The following is a 13,873-nucleotide window of genomic DNA, read 5'->3' as shown; positions in this document are numbered from 1 at the left end:
TTTACCTTGATTAATGGACCTAACATTCCAGGTTCCAATGGAATATTGAATTAAAACTCAGAGCCTCTCAGATGTTGAAACATTAAAAATGTAAAAGTGATTTATGTGCCTTAAACATTTTTTTTACATTTTACTACTTTCAGAACTGTGAAATGCAGTTTAAATAAAAGTGAATTAATGTTTTTAGAAATTATTTGGAAAGCTTATAATTTTCACTGAAGTTCAACTATAAACATGACAAAACTAGAATGGATAAATATTAAAATCCAGAATTTAAATATAAGTTAAGTAGTATGATATATTTAATACCACATAGAATATATAGGGAATACTGTAATTTTTAGAGAAGCCCATTAAATTTAGAAGCCTTCTCAGACTACTGAAGAGTATTAGTTTTTCTGTGTCCGTGATGCATGATCCTAAGGTACTGAGAAAACATGAATGAAAGACACATGCATCAAAGCAAAGTAGTAGCTTATCTATGACATCTATTATAACATATATCTGTATAAACCTTTAATTCCTGATTTATAACACAATACTCAAAACGTGTTACATATAAAAACTACTTTTCATAATTGGTTGTTTGGAGAGTCTCTGAATTTAGAAGAATGGGAAATTTTTTTCATAAACAGCCTAGGGAAACTGACACTAAGGGCAGATTTTTAGAAAATTTTTATTTTATATTGGAGTATAGTTGATTAACAATGTTGTATTAGTTTCAAGTGTACAGCACAGTGATTCAGTTACACATACAAATGTATCCATTCTTTTCCTTTTCCATTTAGTTTATTACAGAGTATTGAGCTGAGTTCCCTGTACTATAAAGTAGGTACTTATTGGCTATCTACTTTAAATATAGCATTGTGTACCTGTCAATCTCAAACTCCCAATCTATCCCACCCCCTCCCTTTTCTCTCCTGGTAACTATAAGTTTTTCTCTTAAGTCTGTGACTCTGTGTCTGTTTTGTAAAGAAGTCTTTTGTAATAAGCGATATCATATGATATATGTCTTTCTTTGTCCTCCTTTTAGTATGATAATCTTCAGGTCTATCCATGTTGCTACAACTGGCATTATTTCATTATTTTTAATGGCTGAGTAATACTCTGGGGGTGTATAAACTTTATCCATTCATCTGTCGGTGGATATTTAGGTTGCTTCCATGCCTTAGCTATTGTAAACAGTGCTGCAGAGAACATTGAGGTGCATGTATTCGTTCAAACCATGTTCTTCTCTGGATATATGCTCAGGAGTGGGATTGCTATATCATATGGTAGCTCAGTTTTCAGTTTCTTAAGGAACCATACTGTTCTCCATAGTAACTGCACCAATTTACATTCTCACTAACAGTGTCGGAGAGTTCTAAGGGCAGACTTCTTGAGAGAGATTAATTGCCTAAAGTATTTTTAGTTTAGGAGCAACGTGCATGTTTTACCCTTACATACTTAACGTAAGCCAGAGATTTATTTGACCTAATAAGCGTATTATGTTAAAAATTCAAAGCAGGGATTTGTAGGACTTAGTAACCAATCACACCTTGGAATGAATTTTTGCTGACTTCAGACTGTTTTCTTAGAAAGCCCAACTGAGATCAGATGCTTTGAGGAACATCTTTTTTTTGCGGGGATAAATTCTCTTGGTATGCTTTTATCATACTTTTTTTTTAATTAGAAAAATTGTAATACATTAAATATGAATCACTTCTCAGTCCCCCTCCCTAGAAATATTAGTAATTTGTTGTGTCGTCATCTCCTAGCAGAAGTTTTGATTTAGTGGACTACAAGAACATTTTGAATTATGCTATAGTTTCTCTAATGGCAGGGTTCACTTGGATGGAGTCTTTATTGTCTTATATATGGTTTCTAAGGGCTTTACTGGTCCTTGGGAAGAGTTGCCTGTAGGTGGGTAACTTTTACAGAAGAGATGCAAGAGCAATTTTTAAAAATTGCTGAGTTTTAAGCCGGCATGCTCAAAAGGTAAACGTATTATTACTTTCTTCTTCCCCTTCCCTCTTGTGGTATAGATGCTCTTCCCCAGAAGCTAGAGATCAAATTAGTGTTGTTTAGGCTATGTTTAAAGTATGAGTATCTTAAGACTTTAGTGTTAATGTCTGTGGCAGTAGCCATAGTCTTTCAAGTGTCAGAAGCCCAAATTATATTGGTTTAAGCAAAGAAAAAAATGTATGGCTTATGTAACTGAAAAGTTTAGGGATCTGGGTACTCAGAAAAGTAAGAATTTCTTTTTCTCCTGATTTTTCTATCCTCTCTGTTGATATAATCCCCAAGTAGCCTCTTTAGGGTTGTGTCCTATCAATTTAACTTTAGAATAAAGAGAACATATTGATAAACAACAAGGACCTACTTACTGTGTAGCATAGGGAACTCAGTGCTATATTCTATAATAATCTAAATGGTAAAAGAATTTGAATGAGAATAGATACATTTAAAGTTATAACTGGGCTTCCCTGGTGGCTCAGATGTAAAAGACTCTGCCTGCAGTGTCAAGAGACCTGGGTTCGATCCCTGGGTCAGGAAGATCCCCTGGAGAAAGAAATGGTAACTGAATCACTTTGCTCTGCACCTGAAACTAAAACCACATTGTTAATCAACTGCACTCCAATATAAAATAAAAATTTTAAAAGAGAACATCTCTTACCAAGAATTTCAGGAGAAATTTTAGGATTGACTTTGGCATGGATTTATGGATCTGAAAGTGTTCCTGTGGGACTTTCCTCATGGTCCAGTGGTTAAGACTGTGCTTCCACTGCAGCAGGCCTAGGTTCAATCCCTGGTGGGGGGAACTAAGATCCCACATGCCATAGGATGTGGCCAAAAAAAGAAAAAGGTGTTCCTGAACTGTTACATGTGGCCAGCACACCACAACTACATAGGCATGACAATAGAGGAGCTGTAGTTTAGGATATACTCAGTTGTACTAGAATAATAACTCCCAAATCTCATGGGCTAAGCAGAAAAAGCTTATTTCTTGCTCATGCAGTCAGCCACAAGGCTAGGTGATAATGCTCTAGTAGTCCATGTAGTAACTGAAGAATTCACATTATTTTCATCTTTATCTTAACATGAAACTTCCACAGTTCTTCTGCAGAGAATGAGGAAGCCCGAGGTATGAGCCATAAAGCTTTAGCTTGGTATTTACACAAAAGTTACAGCCCATTATACAGAATTAGCCACAACTGGAAGTGGGCTGGAAAATGTATGAAATAACAAGGTTTTTTTGGTGAGCAGAAATGTGTCTGCTACAAACTGTTACAGAATAAAATAGCATAGTAAGTGATGTAGGTATGCAAAGACAGTGTGTTGATTATAACCTGTAATTCTAAATAATGCTTAAAATGCTGATATACAAAAAACTGTTCACAATTTGACACTACTTGCTCTTTGGAATGTTCTTTGCCCAAATTTGACTTGTTTTTGTTTAAAGTAATTTATGGATTCATGGTTTAAAATCACTGACTTTAAAAGTAATTTCTGGAATGCAATCAATTTATAGGTTGGAGACTGTAGTTATAACCATAATACCATAAATTAATCAATTACCTCATAATTGCTAATTTCCATGAATATTATAGTTTCAGTTTCAATTCAGTTTAGTCTCTCAGTCGTGTCCAACTCTGCAACCCCATGAATCGCAGCACGCCAGGCCTCCCTGTTCATCACCATATCCCGGAGTTCACTCAAACTCACATCCATCGAGTCGGTGATGCCATCCAGCCGTCTCATCCTCTGTAGTATATCTCAAATTATTTGTGATAACGGACTAGATTCTTTTAAAGTGTCTACTGATGCTTTTATAAAATACAAAAAGTTTTGAATACTTGAAAAATGATGTAAAAAGAGACATGAAATGCCCTACATTTTTTGCTGTTGGATTCAACATTTATAAAATTACTCTCAACTTCTGTACTTAGCTTGTTGTGGATCGGTAATGAAGAGTAAGTGGACTTTTACTTAGTCTATGGATCATGTTTTGAGGAGCATGCTATAAAGGACTGTGGTTAGTGCTTTGCAAATACTGTCTCCTTTAATTCTCATATATGGGGTAGAGGTTACTGTTACCATCATTTATAGAAAACGGGGCATAGAGAGGGGTTTTATGTGACCCATGTAGTCCAGTTTGACTCCAGAGTCCGTGTGCTTGTCTGCCTCTGATTTTGCAGAGATGAAATGATAGATGATCATGTTACTGTGTTAATTACTTTACATCATTAAATTCTTGGTTTAATGAAATTGGAGACTTTTAGAATGTAAGTCAATTTCGACAACAGCATTTTTAACAAATTTTAAAAAATCTTCCTGTAGAAATCTGGTTAAGAAGTACTGTCCCAAACGTTCCTCCAAAGATGAAGAGCCAAGGTAAATTATATACCTATTTATTATTGCTTATGAAAATTTAAAAGAGTATATTTTTGTTATTTAGTAAAATAAATATTATACTATTAGCTTTTTATAAAAATTTTAACAAGATTTGTATCATAATAAAAAATTATGTTTATGACAGAGGAAAGTACTATTTTTTCTTATGAGAATGCATATTTCAGTGGGCTTGATGATAGCTTTTTAGGATAGTTGATGTATGAGTTCTAAGTAATAGGTGGATTGGGACTCCACTTGAATGAATGTAGTCTCCAGAAGAGAAGGGTATTTTTTTCCATACTTTATTTTGTAGTTGTCAGCTTGTTAGATTCTTGATTTTTCTTTTACAAATAGTAAAACAATTTAGCTGGTTGGGTTAAAGGGGTAATGAAAAGGAATAGGTTTTCAGAGTAATTTTGGAACTCTGAATAAATGTTTAGGGATTGCCTACAAGCTTTCTGGCATTCTTACACACGGGGATACGTGGATGGTTGTAAAATGCAGAAACAAAAAGAAACTGGATGGTTGTAAAATGCAGAAACAAAGACTAAACTTAAAACAACTTTGTGTATGATTGTCAGTTATTTAGAGGAGTCTTTGGTTTAGTGTTAATGGAGTCCTGTCTGAGCTGTGTGCCTTCAGCTTACATAAGAGCGTTCTGGCAGTGTATTCAAGTAGATCTATACATTTTAATAGAGTTATTTTCTTTGTCTCTCTCCTTCCCTCCACACACATTTCTTTTTACCCTTATTTCTGCCCCTTCTTACCCTCTGTGGTGCCAACCAAAGTGGCACCTCACTTCCATTCAGGATGTGGGCAGGCATACAGGCAGCTGTGTCCAGAGCTGATAGCAAAATTGTTTGTAGATCACCCATCGAGATGCATTTGAGTGGTATGATTGGCAGGTTCTGTCCTGGAGAGCAAGGACATCATCTCTGCCACAGGCTCAGCTGCCAAGCCTAGGAATCCAACCAAGTTCATTCCCAAGCTCAGGCCAGTCAGTTGGCAACGTAAGAGATTCCAGTATGCCAAAAGAGCCTGCAGGTAGTATTCTTATTATTTTTTGACCCCCAAATCCTTTTATTGATAAATTATGACTACCTGGAAATATATAAACATGTACAACTTGAGCTTAAGGCAGAGCTTAATTTAGAGCTAGTAGCTGAGATTTAGGATGCATATGTTAAAATTGGTTAAGTGTCAGGTTTGATCTGTATCTCACAAAAATATTTGTAATGAGAATAAAAATAAGTTTTGCCATTTTTAATGTTTTTGTCAGGTTTACTTCGTGTATAGCCTTTTTTAACATCCTTAACGAGTTAAATGACTATGCAGGACAGCGAGAAGTAGTAGCAGAAGAAATGGCCCACAGAGTTTATGGTGAATTAATGAGATATGCTCATGATCTGAAAACTGAAAGAAAAATGGTAATTTTTTTGTCATTTTTATACAGTTATAATAGCATATAATGTTTTCACAGAAATGAAGTAATTACTTTGCCTTTTAAAATTATGTATGTTCATTCAGCATGAACTGGTTTTCTATTTCACTACATTTCTTCTAGCTTAAATTATCTCAAGACATTCTTGCTAATTTGTGATCATTTTGGATTTAAGACTGAGGTTTGGTAAACTCTAGCCAGCATGCCAACTCTAGCTTACTGCCTGTTTTTGTTTCCTAGTTAGCATGAGCTCAGAATGGTTTTTACATTTTTAGATAGTTACTTACATATTGCGGGTGGCCACTTTTGCATTACATTAGCAGAGTTGAATATTTGCAAGAGACCACGTGGTTTCCGACACCTAAAATATTTATCTGACCCATTATAAAAAACTTTTTCTACCCCTATTCTCTATAATCATGTATTTTTCTAGAGATTATATGTCTTAAAAATTATATTTGAAGTATTTAAATAATATTCTAGGAAATGCATTTTAGAGAGTTTTTGTCTTCCTGAGTCTTGATAAAGTTACATAATTAGTACCTTGAAAGTAAATTAAGTGAAAAGTCTTTTGGGAGAGGCCTTTAGACTTTAATTGGTGTTTAAATGTAATTTTAAAATTTGTGTTTTTTTGGTTGTTATCACCTTTAGCATCTTCAAGAGGGACGAAAAGCTCAGCAATACCTCGACATGTGTTGGAAACAGATGGATAATGTGAGTTATAATGTTTTCATGTTTGACATAAATTTTCGTAGACTGATTTAGCCCTGAATTCTCTTATGTGTGTTCGTGCTCAGTTGCTCGTTGGTGTCCAACTCTTTGCAACCCCATGGACTGGAGCCTGTCAGGCTCCTCTGTCCTTGAAATTTTTCATGCAGGAATACTCGAGTGGGTTGCCATTTCGTACTTGAGGAAATCTTCCCGCCCCAAGAAACAAACCCATGTCTCCTGTCATTGGCAGGCAGAGTCTTTACTACTGTGTCACCTGGGAAGCCAAGTTCTCTTGTTTCTTATCTATTTGAGTTTAATATTTCTCATTGTAGTAGTATTCTTAATTTGACACTGATGTAAATAGAGAATGTGAGATCAGTGTGTCCATTTTCCTTTTTTTTTTTTCCCTGTATGGTTCTGTACTTTGTAACAACTCTGTAATCTTCAGGTATTTGTAGACATTTAGGAAGATTCTTTTTGTCTTTGCAGTTGTTATTGTAAAGTATTGGTAGAGGATAGAAATAATAAGGAAATAGTGATATATCTTAGAAGACCATTTGACTGAGACAAAGAGAACCTGGGTTCTAGTTCGCCTTTCCCTTAGCATCTGATTTTTTTCATGACTTCATCTTTAGTAAATGAAAAATGAAGACAGCAGACTAGATAATATAAAATGTTTCTTCCAGTTCACTGGATCTCTAATAATGTAAATGTAAGATTCTAATCAGTGCTGATTGAGAATTCTTAGGTATATTAATAGTCTGTTTTGATTTTTGTTTTGATTTTATTTCTGATTGGTTGCAGCAAGACTTTAAGGGACTGTTTACATTTATTAAATTTAAAATTGCCTTAACTAGCATCCTTAGTACTGCCACCTAATGAGTGTGTATGTGTGTGTGTCTTTCATTTGCACAAAATAACAAACTCCTACACTCAGGAGTTATTGGTTCCTTTAAAGACTGGAGTTGACACAAATCATTCCTGTTGATATGTGCTGATTTACCTTTAGAATAATTGTTACTAAGCATAGTTGTAAGAGTCATAAGAAAGCATCAAAAAATGTAGGAGAGATTTAAGACATTGACAGTATTATGAAATAAAGGTGAGTTCAGCTCAACTCAGGTATATTGAAGATACCCACAATATGTATTGAGTTTGATACAAAAGCAAATATGATAATGATCTTGTTTTTGTGGAACCTACAGTATAGTGAGAGACACACAAATACAATTTTTGTGTAATATGGAGAAATATATGCAGGATTCATTTTCTAGTCCCATGTCTTCATGTCTAATCAAGGAAATGAAATTGTAAAATGTCTAACACATTTGAAATAATTGACAGGAGATTTAAAGAACTAGCAGGGGTAGGTTGAATTAGTGATGGAGTATTGAATATTGAGGGAAAAAAATTGACAGTTGTTATTGCTGGGAGAAATATCAATAACCTCAGATATGCAGATGACACCACCCTTATGGCAGAAAGTGAAGAGGAACTCAAAAGCCTCTTGATGAAAGTGAAAGTGGAGAGGGAAAAAGTTGGCTTAAAGCTCAACATTCAGAAAACGAAGACCATGGCATCCGGTCCCATCACTTCATGGGAAATAGATGGGGAAACAGTGGAAACAGTGTCAGACTTTATTTTTCTGGGCTCCAAAATCGCTGCATATGGTGACTGCAGCCATGAAATTAAAAGATGCTTGCCCCTTGGAAGGAAAGTTATGACCAACATGGATTGCATATTCAAAAGCAGAGACATTACTTTGCCAACAAAGGTTCGTCTAGTCAAGGCTATGGTTTTTCCAGTGGTCATGTATGGATGTGAGAGTTGGACTGTGAAGAAGGCTGAGTGCCGAAGAATTGATGCCTTTGAACTGTGGTGTTGGAGAAGACTCTTGGGAGTCCCTTGGACTGCGAGGAGATCCAACCAGTCCATTCTGAAGGAGATCAGCCCTGGGATTCCTTTGGAAGGAATGATGCTGAAGCTGAAACTCCAGTACTTTGGCTACCTCATGCGAAGAGTTGACTCATTGGAAAAGACTCTGATGCTGGGAGGGCTTGGGGGCAGGAGGAGAAGGCGACGACAGAGGATGAGATGGCTGGATGGCGTCACTGACTCGATGGACGTGAGTCTGAGTGAATTCTGGGAGTTGGTGATGGACAGGGAGGACTGGCATGCTGCGATTCATGGGGTCGCAAAGAGTCAGACACGACTGAGCGGCTGATCTGATCTGAAGACACTATAAAAGTACTTTTGTGTATATGCATTGCCTCAGATTATACCAAAATTGGTAGCTATAGCTGTTCAATTTGAAAACACATCTGTGAACTGAGTTTCAGATAATTCAGTGTGAAATGTAATCTTCACAGGAAAGTGACATTCCGCATTTTATGCATATTCAGATATATTTATGCTTTGAATAAATTTTAAGTATCATTTGATGTCTCATACTAATCAAAATAGTAAGTGCATTTTAAAGTTTTTATAATAAATTTCTTACATCAAATTTTTAAATTTGATGTAACTTACAGGTATTCCTGGTACTAGCTATAAGGTCAGCTGAGCTAACTCAGACATCTTTTGGCTCCAGAGGCATGCATGCTCATTCTCTTCAGTATTGTCCATCTCTTTGCAACCCTATAGACGGTGGCCCGATAGACTCCTCTGTCCATGGGGATTCTCCAGGCAAGAATATTGGAGTGGGTTGCCACTCCCTCCTCCAAGGATCTTCCTGACCCAGGGATTGAACCTGTGTCTCTTGGCAGGTGGGTTCTTTACCACTAGTGCCACCTGGGAAGCACTTGGTTACAAATACCTAGATATAACAGCTAAAATATTTTTTATTGTATGTTAAGCTCAGCAGAAAGCTCTTACCTGAAAGAAAGGGAAATCTCTTAACTGTTGGAAGCTAAGGATAATCTAAAAGCCAGAGCAATAGGTGTAAGAGGTGATACAATGGCATTTGAAAAGTGATTCCAGAGGTGTTGGGGTATGGTTTACAGGACCTTGCTAAGGGCTTGGTATTTAGTACTCACAAAAGGACAGAGTTTAGGTTTTTAGCTCTATGTGAAGAGTTGGAACTGAAATCCCTGTATAAAGTTTGAATCTTTGAAGGGTTAAACCTTTAGTGAAAAGTGGCAGGAACTCTGGACAGGCCAAGGGAGACAACAGAGAACCTTGTCTCTATCTGAAGGTCAAGGAGTGGGAGGTAACCTGTGAGAAGGTTAAACCTTTTGACCTTGTAGTTAATGAGATTTGCACTATCTGAATAGTTTTGTAATGCCCAAGACAAAAAATTGACCTTGTAACTGGTTAGGTAAACAGAAAATGTTGACATCCTGTGCTTTCTTCTTAGTAATTCTCAGAATACAGGTAGCAAGGTATATGTTTTCCAGACAAGAAGTTGGAAGAATTTCCTCTGTGGAATTTAATTAGGTTTAGAGGAAAAGACTTAAAGATACAGGCACCATGGTTTCTCCAAGGAAACTCCAAAGCTAACTTAAAGCCAGTTAGCTTTTCAAATAAGAAGAGCAGATTGGCAGAAATCTCCAGACATAAACAGCAAAGTATACAGGGGGAAAAAAAAAGCAACTTTGAAGAAACAGTGACTATGAAAGGAAATAGAAATTAAAAATGAAAAGCAAACAAGCCAAACACCCAGAACTATTATTAACATTTTTCATAGGGAATAGAGAAATGATTACATCCCTGAAATAGGAACAAGATACTATTAAGAAAGGAACATACAAAGAACAAAAAAGAACTTTATGAAAAGCTGACTGGAAAGAATGAAATTGAAAAAGTCTTCAGTTCAGTTCAGTCGCTCAGTCGTGTCCGATTCTTTGCGACACCATGAATTGCAGCACGCCAGGCCTCCCTGTCCATCACTAACTCCCGGAGTTCACTCAGACTCACGTCCATCGAGTCAGTGATGCCATCCAGCCATCTCATCCTCTGTCGTCGCCTTCTCCTCCTGCCCCCAAGCCCTCCCAGCATCAGAGTCTTTTCCAATGAGTCAACTCTTCGCATGAGGTAGCCAAAGTACCAGAGCTTCAGCTTCAGCATCATTCCCTCCAAAGAAATCCCAGGGCTGGTCTCCTTCAGAATGGACTGGTTGGATCTCCTCGCAGTCCAAGGGACTCCCAAGAGTCTTCTCCAACACCACAGTTCAAAGGCATCAATTCTTCGGCACTCAGCCTTCTTCACAGTCCAACTCTCACATCCATACATGACCACTGGAAAAACCATAGCCTTGACTAGATGGACCTTTGTTGGCAAAGTAATGTCTCTGCTTTTGAATATGCTATCTAGGTTGGTCATAACTTTCCTTCCAAGGAGTAAGCGTCTTTTAATTTCATGGCTGCAATCACCATCTGCAGTGATTTTGGAGCCCAGAAAAATAAAGTCTGACACTGTTTCCACTGTTTCCCCATCTATTTCCCATGAAGTGGTGGGACCAGATGCCATGATCTTCGTTTTCTGAACGTTGAGCTTTAAGCCAACTTTTCCACTCTCCACTTTCACTTTCATCAAGAGGCTTTTGAGTTCCTCTTCACTTTCTGCCATAAGGGTGGTGTCATCTGCATATCTGAGGTTATTGAGATTCTCCCAACAATCTTGATTCCAGCTTGTGCTTCTTCCAGCCCAGCGTTTCTCATGATGTACTCTGCATAGAAGTTAAATAAGCAGGGTGACAATATACAGCCTTGACGTACTCCTTTTCTTATTTGGAACCAGTCTGTTGTTCCGTGTCCAGTTCTAACTGTTGCTTCCTGACCTGCATACACATTTCTCAAGAGGCAGATCAGGTGGTCTGGTATTCCCATCTCTTTCAGAATTTTCCACAGTTGATTGTGATCCACACAGTCAAAGGCTTTGGCATAGTCAATAAAGCAGAAATAGATGTTTTTCTGGAATTCTCTTGCTTTTTCGATGATCCAGCGGATGTTGGCAATTTGATCTCTGGTTCCTCTGCCTTTTCTAAAACCAGCTTGAACATCAGGAAGTTCATGGTTCACGTATTGCTGAAGCCTGGCTTGGAGAATTTTGAGCATTACTTTACTAGCGTGTGAGATGAGTGCAATTGTGCGGTAGTTTGAGCATTCTTTGGCATTGCCTTTCTTTGGGATTGGAATGAAAACTGACCTTTTTCAGTCCTGTGGCCACTGCTGAGTTTTCCAAATTTGCTGGCATATTGAGTGCAGCACTTTCACAGCATCGTCTTTCAGGATTTGAAATGGCTCCACTGGAATTCCATCACCTCCACTAGCTTTGTTTGTAGTGATGCTTTCTAAGGCCCACTTGACTTCACATTCCAGGATGTCTGGCTCTAGGTCAGTGATCACAGCATCGTGATTATCTGGGTTGTGAAGATCTTTTTTGTACAGTTCTTCTGTGTATTCTTGCCATCTCTTCTTAATATCTTCTGCTTCTGTTAGGTCCATACCATTTCTGTCCTTTATCGAGCCCATCTTTGCATGAAATGTTCCCTTGGTATCTCTTATTTTCTTGAAGAGATCTCTAGTCTTTCCCATTCTGTTGTTTTAAAGTAGAGCAAAATGACAGAGATTGATAAGAGAATTAGAGGATTCATCCTGTAGATTGATTTTCAAGGTAAGAATCATCTTAAAAAATAGAAAACATAGAAAATAGATAGGGAAAATTAATTCAGGAAGAAAATTTTCCCAGAATAGAAAGACATGAGTTTCTAGATGGAAAGGATTTTCCAGGTATCCAGCACAGTTACAAGACATAGCTTAATGAAATTTCAGGACAGTTAGAGGGAGACGATCCTACCAAACTCCATAGAGGAAAAACAAAATATAAAATAAATATGTTTTATGCAAACGATCAGGGATCAGGAAGCCAGAACAATGAAGTAGTACTTTTACATGTCTGAAAGAAGACAGTTTCCTACTCAAGAGTTTCATACCCAGTTAAACTTTATAAAAAGAGATGGAAAGGCTTGGAGTCTTGGAGACTCAAAAAATTATCTCCCACAAACCTTCTTTTAGGAAGCTACTGCTGAATGTGTTCTAGCAAAATAGAGAAATGAACCAAGAGAGGGGAAGGTGTAGAGCTAGAGATTAATTCAAATTAAGGGAGAGTTGAAAGGAATCCCCAGGAAATGGTGAAGGGAAATCCCAAGGTAACAGTAGGCCTAGTTTGGTAATCAGTCCAAATTTTAGCAGGTTAAAAACCTCTTGAGTTCTTGATTTCATTAGGAAAATAAAATTAATAGAATTGTGAATGTAGTTGAATTAATTGAGAGGTTTAAAGAACTGGGGACACCAGGGTTAAATTAGAGAAGAGTACATTGGAAACTAAAGCAATTTTTTAAGAAAGAGACATTAATTTAAGGATAAAAAATGTGCACAGGAAAGTAAATATATCACATGTTAAGTTCTGAATAGCTTTTGCAAAGTTATGGTAATTTGAATTAAATTTTAAATAATTCAGGAGCCATTGTGCAGATGGTATTTCTTGGGACACATGGAAGAAACAACACAAAACCAGTCTGGAGGGATGTTTCCATATTCTAAGCTACATTGGGATCCCATCAAAAAAACAAACACAGAAAAACAAGCAAACATCAAACCAATCAACAAAATGCATAAAAACCAAACAAAAACACTGAACAAACCAAAAGTCCTGCTTAAATTGAGCTTAAGTACATGTGATTATTTTTATTATAAAGAGATTGAGATGCATAATAAATATTAACTCAGTTATGCTTATAATTTTTTTCTTTACAGTCTTATGATATCTGATGTTTAAAGTGCATGGTTTGCAATAGTAAAATTTCTAATTTAGAAAAATTTCACTTTGAGTATGCAATTTTACACATTTCACAGTAGCAACACCTTAAAGTTACTTTCTTTTTTAAATTGAGGTAGAGTTGGTTTTTAATATTGTGTTGGTTTCACGTGTACAGCAAAGTGATTCAGTTTTATATATATCTATATGAGTTTTTTCAGATTATTTTCCATTATAGGTTATTACAAGATATTGAATATAGTTCCTTGTAAATCCTGTTGCTGATCTGTTTCATGTATAGTAGTTTGTATCTGTTAACCCCGTACTGTTGTTCCATGTCCAGTTCTAACTGTTGCTTCCTGACCTGCATACAGGTTTCTCAAGAGGCAGATCAGGTGGTCTGGTATTCCCATCTCTTCAGAATTTTCCACAGTTTATTGTGATCCACATAGTCAAAGGCTTTGGCATAGTCAATAAAGCAGAAATAGGTGTTTTTCTGGAACTCTCTTGCTTTTTCTATGATCCAGTGGATGTTGGCAATTTGATCTCTGGTTCCTCTGCATTTTCTAAAACCAGCTTGAACATCAGGAA

The 13,873-nt window shown here is 36.7% G+C and overlaps 1 protein-coding gene across 2 annotated transcripts in view; it reads left to right on the top strand.

Moving 5' to 3' along the window:
- The window catches only part of FNBP1L (formin binding protein 1 like), a 119,079-nt gene that overhangs the window by 71,795 nt on the left and 33,411 nt on the right, over positions 1-13,873 (top strand). For both annotated transcript variants that reach the window (XM_005894693.2, XM_005894694.2), the window contains exons 3-5: positions 4,321-4,374; positions 5,654-5,801; positions 6,467-6,529. In XM_005894693.2, the coding sequence (XP_005894755.1) occupies positions 4,321-4,374; positions 5,654-5,801; positions 6,467-6,529 (265 nt within the window). The remainder of the gene's footprint in view (positions 1-4,320; positions 4,375-5,653; positions 5,802-6,466; positions 6,530-13,873) is intronic.

Source organism: Bos mutus, chromosome 3 (assembly GCF_027580195.1).
Source record: "Bos mutus isolate GX-2022 chromosome 3, NWIPB_WYAK_1.1, whole genome shotgun sequence".
Classification (NCBI taxonomy): Eukaryota; Metazoa; Chordata; class Mammalia; order Artiodactyla; family Bovidae; genus Bos; species Bos mutus.
Note: the sequence above shows the minus strand (reverse complement) of the source record. Positions and strands in the feature narration are given on the sequence as shown.